This window comes from Pristiophorus japonicus, chromosome 1 (assembly GCF_044704955.1).
Source record: "Pristiophorus japonicus isolate sPriJap1 chromosome 1, sPriJap1.hap1, whole genome shotgun sequence".
Lineage (NCBI taxonomy): Eukaryota > Metazoa > Chordata > Chondrichthyes > Pristiophoridae > Pristiophorus > Pristiophorus japonicus.
Window position 1 is genome coordinate 5,606,549 of NC_091977.1, and position 12,496 is coordinate 5,619,044.

The 12,496-nt window shown below is 50.2% G+C and overlaps 1 protein-coding gene across 1 annotated transcript in view; it reads right to left on the reverse strand.

Annotated features, from left to right (window-relative positions):
* Positions 1-12,496, reverse strand: part of LOC139261974 (growth hormone receptor-like) — a 318,221-nt gene that overhangs the window by 2,444 nt on the left and 303,281 nt on the right. Inside the window, exons 11-12 of the mRNA XM_070877136.1 lie at positions 6,525-6,615; positions 1,418-1,487 (exon numbers count right to left, since the gene is read on the reverse strand). Coding sequence (XP_070733237.1) covers positions 1,418-1,487; positions 6,525-6,615 — 161 coding nt within the window. The remainder of the gene's footprint in view (positions 1-1,417; positions 1,488-6,524; positions 6,616-12,496) is intronic.

The following is a 12,496-nucleotide window of genomic DNA, read 5'->3' on the forward strand; positions in this document are numbered from 1 at the left end:
GCTAACTTACTGATCCCCCTCAATGTCCTGTTCTCCTTGGGGCGCATGGGGTTAGAATCAGCCCCTTCGTCGTTGTCGCTATTTAACAACCCTTCGAGGCAACATCTTTGACTTCTAGTTGTGTAGTTAAATGTGCATGTGTAACTCACTCCGAGCGGTGTGAGACTGTGTGCGTAACTCGCTGATAAAATGCAGCATCCCCCACTGACACCTGGGAGTCCCTGGCCAAAGACCGCCCTAAGTGGAGGAAGTGCATCCGGGAAGGCGCTGAGCACCTCGAGTCTCATCGCCGAGAGCGTGCAGAAACCAAGCGCAGGCAGCGGAAGGAGCGTGCGGTAAACGAGTCCCACCCACCCCTTCCCTCAACCATTGTCTGTCCCACCTGTGACAGGGACTGTGGTTCCCGTATTGGACTGTTCAGCCACCTGAGAACTCATTTTAAGAGTGGAAGCAAGTCTTCCTCGATTCCGACGGAGTCCCTATGATGATATCCAATGTTTACACACTATAGTCTGGCTATCGTGCCGAAAGTTCCACCGGATCGGTACGAAGTGCGCACGGACCCGGCAGGGCCTTGCAAAAGCTGGTTTTCGGGGCACCATGCACACGTGCCAAAAACCGCTTTTCTGATCTGTCAAGATTTCTCCTTACAGATCGTCTGCATCCCTAAGAGAAGGACATCCGCGCGGGAGAGATTGGGCTATTTGCCCAACTCTTGCCCGGCCAATGTCCTTCAAACTTTAAACCTGGTAAAAGCAGGCGCATAGCTTACTTTTGCCAGTGTTAAGAGTTTTAAAACATATAAAAATGAAATGTAATCATTCATTTTGATGTTAAAAACCCTGTCCATTAAAGCAAGTTTATTTTTAACCCTATTACAACATATAAAAAGATTTTCCCAAAATATTTCTTTTTTCTAAAACATTTTTAATTTCAATCAATTTTAAATATGTGAAGTGTTTTCTTTATTTATTTATGCTGCTTCTTGTTTTAGGAGGGTTTTCTCATTGATAATAATGGGAGTCCGTACAAACAAAGATCGCGTTAATATCAATGAGAATACTGCCCATTGATTGGTGGTGCAGGCCCACGTGACTCCAGTTTGTCCCGTACGTACGGGGAAATCATCTCTCAGTACGCGGCACAGTGTATGGAGGCCTCCGACCACAATCAAAGGCGCCTCTGTGACCACCAGGTATTTCCGCAAATTATTTCCGGGTTGGAGATGTTCATTTGAAGCAAGCCTCCGACCAGAATTTGCCCCCATTCTACCTTGTGTCAGCTTCAATCACCCTTTGTTCTGGATGTAACTGTTACGGACGGTTCTGTTTTGTCAGTGTAATGTGGTCCCAACTAGTACCGTTCCTTCTTTCTGCTTTCATTAGGAAATGAGGTAGTTCTCAAAGACTCAGATTACCTTTAGAAGATCTGGATCAATTCCTTTGATTTTGGGCACGGGAACAGGAGGTAGAAAGAACAGCTTCAGTCTGAAAGGAAACGTATTTTCGGATGTCAATTCCCCATTTAAAATACATTTTGGGGTTAATTTCTCCCCCTTCCTCTTGCAGTACGTAGCACGCGCGTTAAAGGACGAGTGGGAATCTCTCACTCAGCATCTTCCCACTGCCTCTGTTTGGTCACGGTAATGCACACACGACCTCTGCCAGCAGACAGGTACAAGGCTGCTGCTTGATAGCTCCATAGCGCGCCTGACATTGAGCACTCAGTGTGTGGTGATTCATGGGGCCAACCTGTGTCTATCCAGTCACTGGACAGTCTCGTCGCCGACGGCATGCAGAAACCAAGCGTAGACAGCGGAAGGAGCATGTGGCAAACCAGACTCCCCACCCACCCTTTCCTCCAACCACTGTCTGTCCCACCTGTGACAGAGACTGTTATTCCCGTCATCATCATCATCATAGGCGGTCCCTCGAATCGAGGATGACTTGCTTCCACGCCAAAAAGGGATGAGTTCACAGGTGTTTCAATGAAGGACCTAATATTCCAGATCCCGAACTATACCCCGAAGGGTGGAAGATACCTGTGCGTGGATATTTTTAATGTGGGTTGACCGTTGCACACCAGCCACCACACGGGGCTTGACAGAGCGAGGTCTTGGTCCAGTGGCAAGGTACAGCGTGAGCTGGTGCAGGAGGGCGACGGCAGCGAAGTGGGACCTCATCAAGGCTCAGGTCGGTGATTGGAGCGTGGGGCAGGTACAGCAGGAGCGGAGAAGCCGGGGCGAAGGAGCGGTGAGAGATTGTGGAGGGACGTGATCGGGGCCCAGGGGAGATGTGAGTTCAGGGCCCAGGAGAGATGAGAGTCGGGGCCCAGGGGAGATGAGAGTTCGGGGCCCAGGGGAGATGAGAGTTCGGGGCCCAGGACAGATGAGAGTCGGGGCCCAGGGGAGATGAGAGTTCGGGGCCCAGGGGAGATGAGAGTTCGGGGCCCAGGAGAGATGAGAGTTCGGGGCCCAGGAGAGATGAGAGTTCGGGGCCCAGGAGAGATGAGAGTTCGGGGCCCAGGAGAGATGAGAGTGGGGGCCCAGGAGAGATGAGAGTTCGGGGCCCAGGAGAGATGAGAGTGGGGGCCCAGGAGAGATGAGAGTTCGGGGCCCAGGAGAGATGAGAGTTCGGGGCCCAGGGGAGATGAGAGTTCGGGGCCCAGGAGAGATGAGAGTTCGGGGCCCAGGAGAGATGAGAGTTCGGGGCCCAGGAGAGATGAGAGTTCGGGGCCCAGGAGAGATGAGAGTGGGGGCCCAGGAGAGATGAGAGTTCGGGGCCCAGGAGAGATGAGAGTGGGGGCCCAGGAGAGATGAGAGTTCGGGGCCCAGGAGAGATGAGAGTTCGGGGCCCAGGAGAGATGAGAGTTCGGGGCCCAGGAGAGATGAGAGTGGGGGCCCAGGAGAGATGAGAGTTCGGGGCCCAGGAGGGATGAGAGTTCGGGGCCCAGGAGAGATGAGAGTGGGGGCCCAGGAGAGATGAGAGTTCGGGGCCCAGGAGAGATGAGAGTGGGGGCCCAGGAGAGATGAGAGTTCGGGGCCCAGGAGAGATGAGAGTCGGGGCCCAGGAGAGATGAGAGTTCGGGGCCCAGGAGAGATGAGAGTGGGGGCCCAGGAGAGATGAGAGTTCGGGGCCCAGGAGAGATGAGAGTGGGGGCCCAGGAGAAATGAGAGTTCGGGGCCCAGGAGAGATGAGAGTGGGGGGCCCAGGAGAGATGAGAGTCGGGGCCCAGGAGAGATGAGAGTGGGGGCCCAGGAGAGATGAGAGTTCGGGGCCCAGGAGAGATGAGAGTCGGGGCCCAGGAGAGATGAGAGTTCGGGGCCCAGGAGAGATGAGAGTTCGGGGCCCAGGAGAGATGAGAGTGGGGGCCCAGGAGAGATGAGAGTCGGGGCCCAGGAGAGATGAGAGTTCGGGGCCCAGGAGAGATGAGAGTTCGGGGCCCAGGAGAGATGAGAGTCGGGGCCCAGGAGAGATGAGAGTGGGGGCCCAGGAGAGATGAGAGTGGGGGCCCAGGAGAGATGAGAGTGGGGGCCCAGGAGAGGCGAGGGTCCAGGAGCTGCGCGGGCCACCTGGAATATTAGGTCCTTCATTGAAACACCTGTGAACTCATCCCTTTTTGGTGTGGAAGCAAGTCATCCTCGCTTCAAGAGACTGCCTATGATGATGATGATGGACAGTGAATACATTTAATATCATCGTCAAAAACAAAGGTTAGGTGATTTTTCGAAAAACACAAGACAGTTGTTAGGAGCGGGAGGGTTAAAAATGTGGGCATGCCTATACTTGGGCACACCGGGGATGGGAAGAGGTGTCTGATACATTCTCTGCGTCTGAATTGTAAGGCCCAGGGTCTCGGGTCCCATTTCGCGCAGGTGACCTAAAGCTTGGTCAAAGAGGTGGGTTTTAACGAGCGTCTTGAAAGAAGAGAGGTAGAGAGGCAGGGAGATATAGGCAGGAAATTCCAGAGCTTAGGGCCGAGGCAACAGGAGGCACAGCCACCAATGGTTGATCCGAAACTTAACTGGACCAGCCACATAAATACTGTGGCAACAAGAGCAGGTCAGAGGCTGGGTATTCCGCAGTGAGTGCCTCACCTCCTGACTCTCCAAAGCCTTTCCAGCATCTACAAGACACAAGTCAGGACTGTGATGGAATACTCTCCACTTACCTGGTTGAGTGCAGCTCCAACAACACTGGAGAAGCTCGACACCATCCAGGACACAGCAGCCACTTGATTGGCCCCCCATCCACCACCTTCAACACTCACTCCCTCCACCACCGGCGCACCGTGGCTGCAGTGTGTACCATCTACAAGATGCACTGCAGCAACTCGCCAAGGCTTCTTCGGCAGCACCTCCCAAACCCGCGACCTCTACCACCGAGAAGGACAAGGGCAGCAGGCGCATGGGAACACCACCACCTCCACGTTCCCCTCCCAGTCACAAACCATCCTGACTTGGGAATATATCAGCCGTTCCTTCATCATCGCTGGGTCAAAATCCTGCAACTCCCACCCTATCAGTACTAAATTGGATAAATCCCCAGGCCCGGATGAAATGTATCCCAGGCTGTTAAGAGAAGAAAAAGAGGAAATAGCAGAGGCTCTGACCATCATTTTTCAACCTCTCTGGCTACAAGTGTGGAGGACTGGAGGACTGCTAATGTTGTACCTTTGTTTAAAAAGGGAGAAAGGGATAGACCAAGTAATTACAGACTAGTCAGCCTAACCTCAGTGGTGGGAGAATTATTGGAAAAAATTCTGAGGGACAGGATAAATTTTTATTTAGAAAGACAAGGACAGTCAGCATGGATGTGTTAAGGGAAGGTCGTGTCTGACGAACTTGATTGAATTAGTTGAGGAGGTAACCTGGAGGATCGATGAGGATAGTGTGTATGATGTAGTGTATATGGATTTTAGCAAAGCTTTTGATAAGGTCCCACATGGCAGACTGGTCATGAAAGTAAAAGTCCATGGGATCCAGGGCAAAGTGGCAAGTTGGATCCAAAATTGGTTCGGAGGCAGGAAGCAAAGGGTAACGGTTGATGGGTGTTTTTGTGACTGGAAGGCTGTATCCAGTGGGGTTCCACAGGGCTCAGTACTGGGTCCCTTGCTTTTTGTGGTATATATCAATGATCTAGACTTGAATGTAGGGGGTATGATTAAGAAGTTTGCTGATGATACTAATATAGGCTGTGCGGTTGATAATGAAGAAGAAAGCTGCGGACTGCAGGAAGATATCAATGTACAGGTCAGGTGGGCAGAACAGTGGCAAATGGAATTCAATCCGGAAAAGTGTGAGGTAATGCATTTGGGGAGGGCTAACAAGGAAAGAGAATACACATTAAATGGTAGGACACTGAGAAGCGTAGAGGAACAAAGGGACCTTGGAGTGCAGGTCCACAGATCCCTGAAAGTAGCAGGCCAGGTAGATGAGGTGGTTAAGAAGGCAAAAGGAATACTTGCCTTTATTAGTTGAGGCATAGAATACAAGAGCAGGGGGAGTTATACTTGAACTGTATAAAACACTGGTTAGGCCACAGCTGGAGTACTGCGTGCAGTTCTGGTCACCACATTACAGGAAAGATGTGATTGCACTGGAGAGGGTACAGAGGAGATTTATGAGGATGTTGCCTGGACTGGAGAATTCTGGCTGTGAGGAAAGATTGGAGATGCTGGGGTTGTTTTCTTTGGAACAGAAGAGGCTGAGGGGAGACCTTATTGAGGTGTATAAAATTATGAGGGGCCTGGATAGAGTGGATAGGAAGGACCTATTTCCCTTAGCAGAGGGGTCAACAACTAGGGGGCACAGATTTAAAATAATTGGTAAGAGGTTTAGAGGGAATTTGAGGGGAAATGTTTTCACCCAGAGGGTAGTAGGGTCTGGAACTCACAGCCTGAAAGGGTGGTAGAGGCAGAAACCCTCACCACATTTACAAAGTACTTGGATGTGCACCTGAAGTGCTGTAACCTGCAGGGCTACGGACCGAGAGCTGGAAAGTGGGATTAGGCTGGGTAGCTCTTGGAGACGAAATGGCCTCCTTCCGTGCTGTAACTTTCTCTGATTCTCTGAGCACTGTGGGAGAACCTTCACCACACGGACCGCAGTGGTTCAAGGCGACGGTTCACCATCACCTTCTCAAGGGTAATTAAGGCTAGGCAATAAATACTGGCCTCGCCAACGACACCCAGATCCCAAGAACGAATAAACTAAAAATTCCTACCTGAATCCATAATCGCTTTTCGAATACAAGTGAATAATTATTTTAGTTCACATTTAAAAGCTGACAGGAAAAAGGGCAGGGGAATTAACTAAATGGAGAGCTCCTTGAGTCAGCTCAGGCGCTTGGGTCAACTGGAGAAAGGCAGGGGAATGGGCTCAGCAGAGAGCTCTTTCAGAGAATCAGCACAGGGACAAGCAGCGAAAAGGCCTCTTTTGTTCCTGTCAGGTTCAATAAGTGGATAGATTGACCAGGAATGTCTGAGAATTTGTGCATCATTCCTCATGTTTGTGTCGCACATACCTGCGGTTCTTGATAAATAGGATCAACAGGAGCGTTAAGGCCATGCCCAGTGAAACAAAGACAAGGATCAGCCTGAACAAGAGTCCCACGTCTGCAAAAAACAACATATGGAAATCCAACTTTATAAAAGTGTGCGGAGACATTAAAGTATACGTTATGTACACTACTGGGCGATATTTTTCAAGTCGCATCTTATTTAACAAACTATCAAATCTCTCGTGGTGCTGCTCCCGATGTCTACGCCACATCACTTTATCAAGGACACTAATTCATCAGCATTGCAGCAGCCCAGAACATGATCGGGAACGCGCTGCCTGAAAGGACAGTGCAAGCAGATCAAATAATAACTTTCAATGGGGAATTGGATAAACACTTGAAAAAGGAAAAATTATCAGGATTATAAGAAAGAAAAGACTTGCATTTATATAGCACCTTTCACGACCACCAGACGTCTCAAAGTGCTTTACAGCCAATGAAGTACTTTTGGAGTGTAGTCACTGTTGTAATGTGGGAAATACGGCAGCCAATTTGTGCACAGCAAGCTCCCACAAACAGCAATGTGATAATGACCCAATAATCTGTTTTTATGTTATGTTGATTGAGCCCCAGGACACCGGGTAGAACTCCCCTGCTCTTCTTCAAAATAGTGCCATGGGATCTTTTACATTCACCAGTGGGCCTCGGTTTAATGTCAGATCCAAAAGACAGCACCTCTGACATTGCAGCACTCCCTCAGTACTGCCCCTCCAACAGTGCGGCACTCCCTCAGTACTGCCCTCCAACAGTGCGGCACTCCTTCAGAATTGCCCCTCCGACAGTGCAGCCCTCCCTCAGTACTGTCCCTCCGGACAGTGTAGAACTCCCTCAGTACTGCCCCTCCAACAGTGCAGCACTCCCTCTGACAGTGCAGCACTCCCTCAGTACTGCCCTCCAACAGTGCGGCACTCCTTCAGAATTGCCCCTCCGACAGTGCAGCCCTCCCTCAGTACTGTCCCTCCGACAGTGTAGAACTCCCTCAGTACTGCCCCTCCAACAGTGCAGCACTCCCTCTGACAGTGCAGCACTCCCTCAGTACTGCCCCTCTGACAGTGCAGTGCTCCCACCAACAGTGCAGCACTCCCTCAGTACTGCACTGGAGTGTCAGCCTAGATTTTTGTGCTCAAGTCTCTGGAGTGGGATTTGAATCCACCACATTCTGAGGCGAGTGTGTTACACACTGAGCCACAGGTGACACTATTGGGAAAAGGCAGGGGAATGGGATTAAGTGGAGAGCTCTACCAAAGAGTCGGCACGGGAATGATGGGCCAAGTGGCCACCTTCTCTGCTGTACCATTCGATGATGGCAGTAATGGGATAGGACCTCAGCCAAGAGCAGTACTTTGAAGTCCTACAGGGCTGTAGTAATACCCTCCCTCCTGTATGGCTCAGAGACATGGACCATGTACAGTAGACACCTCAAGTCACTGGAGAAATACCACCAACAATGTCTCAGGAAGATCCTACAAATCCCCTGGGAGGACAGACGCACCAACGTTAGCGTCCTCGACCAGGCCAACATCCCGAGCATTGAAGCACTGACCACACTCGATCAGCTCCGCTGGGCAGGCCACATTGTTCGCATGCCCGACACGAGACTCCCAAAGCAAGCGCTCTACTCGGAACTCCTTTACGGCAAACGAGCCAAAGGTGGGCAGAGGAAACGTTACAGGGACACCCTCATAGCCTCCCTGATAAAGTGCAACATCCCCACTGACACCTGGGAGTCCCTGGCCATAGACCGCCCTAAGTGGAGGAAGTGCATCCGGGAGGGCGCTGAGCACCTCGAGTCTCGTCGCCGAGAGCATGCAGAAATCAAACGCAGGCAGCGGAAGGAGCGTGCGGCAAACCAGTCCCACCCTCCCCTTCCCTCAACCACTGTCTGTCCCACCTGTGACAGGGACTGTGGCTCTCGTATTGGACTGTTCAGCCACCTAAGGACTCATTTTAAAAGTGGAAGCAAGTCTTCCTCGATTCTGAGGGACTGCCTATGATGATGATAATGAGGGCCTAGTCCTGGGAACATAGGGGACACTATAGAGGTGTCCTGGGAAGTGGGACAGGTCCTTGGATCTAACACTTGGAGAAGGCTCCTGAAATTTGGGTGGGGGCAGTGGGAGTGTCATTCGGAAAGGGAGTCCAGGGGACAGTTGGACTGAGGAGGGAATTGAAAAGCTTTGACAGGGGACAGTGTGGCAGAATTCGAGGTTGACTGGATCTTATACAGGAGACAGAAGCCAGCAGTCTAGTGGGGGAGCAAAGCTGGAATTAACTCTGCAGGCTCCAAGCTTCCACTGCAGACAACAACAAAAACGTGTATTTATATATCGCCTTTACCGTAGTGAAACATCCCGAGGCACTTCACAGGAGTAACATGAGACAATAAATTTGACACCGAGCCACATAAAGAGAAATTAGCGCAGGCTTGGTTAAAGAGGTAGGTTTTAAGGAGCGTCTTGAAGGAGGAATGAGAGGTAGAGAGGTGGAGAAGTTTATGGAGGGAGTTCTAGAGCTTGGGGCCCAGGCAACTGAAGGCACGGCCACCGATGGTGGAGTGATTATAATCAGGGATGCTCAGGAGGGCAGAATTAGAGGAGCGCAGACATCTCGGGGGGTTGTGGGGCTGGAGGAGATTACAGAGATAGGGAGGGGCGATGAGCCATGGAGGGATTTGAAAACAAGGATGAGAATTTTAAAATCGAGGTGTTGCTGAACTGGGAGCCAATCTCGGTCGGCGAGCACAGGGGGGTGATGGGTGAGCGGGACTTGGTGCGAGTTAAGACACTGGCTGCTGAGTTATGGATCACCTCTAATTTAAGTCGGGTAGAATGTGGGAGGCCAGCCAGGAGTGTGTTGGAATAGTGAATTCGAGAGGTAACAAAGGCATGGATGAGGGTTTCTGCAGCAGATGAGTTGAGGAATGGACGGAGACGGGCGATGTTATGGAGGTGGAACTAGGCGGTTTTAGATATGTGCAGACCCACCTCAGTCTCCTTCCTCCCTGACAGACCGCAACATCAGGCAACCAGGCTGTCAGTTGCTTCCTGTCTTTACATTCTACCATAAACGTCGGTGCACTGGAGGGAGCAGCGTGAGGTGTCCCGGCCTGGAAATTGGCGTGGACCCGGCCTGCAAGACCATCAGCAGGCCGGGGCCATTGGAGGGAGCAGCGTGAGGCGGCATACCACTGCAGGGAGCAGTGCGTGCTGCTACAGGAGGGCGACGGCTGACTGCAGTGCGGGACGGTACAGCAGGAGCGGAGAAGGAATAGCAAGACTTTGTAGATGGAAGTGACCGGGGCCCAGGAGAGGCGAGAGTTCGGGGCCCAGGAGAGGCGAGGGCCCAGGGGCAGCACGGGCCCAGCCCACACTGCGATATGTGAGCGCACTAGGCCCGTGCAGCAGAGCTGGTCTCCAGTTGTCCTGTGTTAACCCTTGCCACTGGACCAAGGCCTAGCTCTGTCGAGCCCCGTGTGGTGGCTGGTGTGCAACGGTCACCCCACGTTAAAAAAATCCACACACAGGTATCTTCCACCCTTCAGGATGTAGTTCAGGATCTGGAATATTGGGTCCTTCATTGAAACACCTGTGAACTCATCCCTTTTTGGTGTGAAAGCAAGTTATCCTCGCTTCAAGGGACTGCCTATGACTGACTGACTAGTGCACTATGAGTCTGCTGATTAATACTGTCTGTAATAAATATAACACTAAAGCCAACAAAAGTTACCTCATAAAACTCTCACTCATTCAGTTTATATTGGTTCCAGGTTGAAAAATATGTGACCACTGCTTTTCTTGATATTTATGAATGACTTGGATGTGGGTGTACAGGGCACAATTAAAAAATGTACAGATGACACAAAACTTGGAAGTACAGTGAACCATAAGGAGGACAATGACAGACTTCAAGAGGACATAGACAGGCTGGTGGCATGGGCGGGCACGTGGCAGATGAAGTTTAACACAGAAACATGAGAAGTGATACATTTTGGTGGGAAGAAAGGGGGGTGCATGAACAGAGAGAGCTGGGGGTATATGAGCACAAATCGTCGAAGGTGACAGGGCAAGTTGAGAAAGCGGTTAAAAAAGCTTACGGAATCCTGAACTTCATAAATAGAGGCAGAGTATAAAAGCAAGGAAATTATGATGAACCTTTATAAAACACTGGTTCGGCCTCAACTGGCGTATTGTGTCCAACTCTAGATGTGAAGACCTTAGAGAGGATGCAGAAAAGATTTACAAGAATGGTTCCAGGGATGAGGGACTCCAGTGGATTGACTGGAGAAGCTGGGGTTGTTCTCCTTGGAGCAGAGAAGGTTGGCAGGAGATTTGAAAGAAGTGTTCAAAATCATGAACGGTTTAGATAGCAACCAGAAGCTACACGAGGAAACACCTTTTTACGCAGCGAGTGGTTAGGATCTGGAATGCGCTGCCTGAGAGGGTGGTGGAGGCAGACTCAATCGTGGCCCTCAAAAGGGAGCTGGATAAACACTCGAGGGAGAAAGAATTGCAGTGATATGGGGAAAGCGCAGGAGGGAGTGGGACTAACTGGACTGCTCTTCAAAAGAGCAGCGCAGGTTTGATGGGCCGAATGTGCTGTACCCTTCTATGGTTCTGTATGTAAGAACATAAGAAATAGGAGCAGGAGTAGGCCATACGACTCCTCGAGCCTGCTCTGCCATTTAATACGATCATGGCTGATCTGATCATAGACTCAGCTCCACTTCCCTGCCCGCTCCCCAGAACCCCTTATCCCCTTTTCGGCTAAGAAACTGTCTATCTCTGTCTTAAAGTTATTCAATGTCCCAGCTTCCACAGCTCTCTGACGCAGTGAATTCCACAGATTTACAACCCTCTGAGAGAAGAAATTCCTCCTCATCTCAGTTTTAAATGGGTGGCCCCTTATTCTAAGATTATGCCCCCTAGTTCTAGTCTCCCCTATCAATGGAAACATCCTCTCTGCATCCACCTTGTCAAGCCCCCTCATAATCTGATATGTTTCGATAAGATCACCTCTCTTTCTTCTGAATTCCAATGAGTAGAGGCCCAACCTCCTCAACCTTTCCTCATAAGTCAACCCCCTCATCTCCGGAATCAACCGAGTGAACCGTCTCTGAACTGCCTCCAAACCAAGTATATCCTTTCGTAAATATGGAAACCAGAACTGCATGCAGTATTCCAGGTGTGGCCTCACCAATACCCTGTATAACTGTAGCAAGACTTCCCTGCTTTTATACTCCATCCCCTTTGCAATAAAGGCCAAGATTCCATTGGCCTTCCTGATCACTTGCTGTACCTGCATACTATCCTTTTGTGTTTCATGCACAAGTACCCCCAGGTCCCGCTGTACTGCAGCACTTTGCAATCTTTCTCCATTTAAATAATAACTTGCTCTTTGATTTTTTTCTGCCAACGTGCATGACCTCACACTTTCCAACATTATACTCCATCTGCCAAATTTTTGCCCACTCACTTAGCCTGTCTATGTCCTTTTTCAGATTTATTGTGACCTCCTCACACATTGCTTTTCCTCCCATCTTTGTATCGTCAGCAAACTTGGCTACGTTACACTCAGTCCCCTCTTCCAAGTCATTAATATAGATTGTAAATAGTTGAGACTGATAGTTTCTAATTTACATCAATGGAGTCAGTAAGTCAAATTCACAGAAGGTACTAAACTAGGAGGGGCAGGAAAATCTAGTCTCAGATCAGAGTTATGCAGAAAGACTGATGAAACCTGGGATTTTTAGCCTTGAAAGGAGAAATTTAGGAGGTGATTCTCTAATAGTTAACAGTCGGGAAATGTAAGTACAGATTATTGCAACAACAACGTGTATAGCGCCTTTAACGTAGTAAAATATCCCAAGGTGCTTCACTGGCATGTGCTGAGACAAAAAAATTGACACCGAGCCACAGAAGGAGAAATTAGGGCAAGAG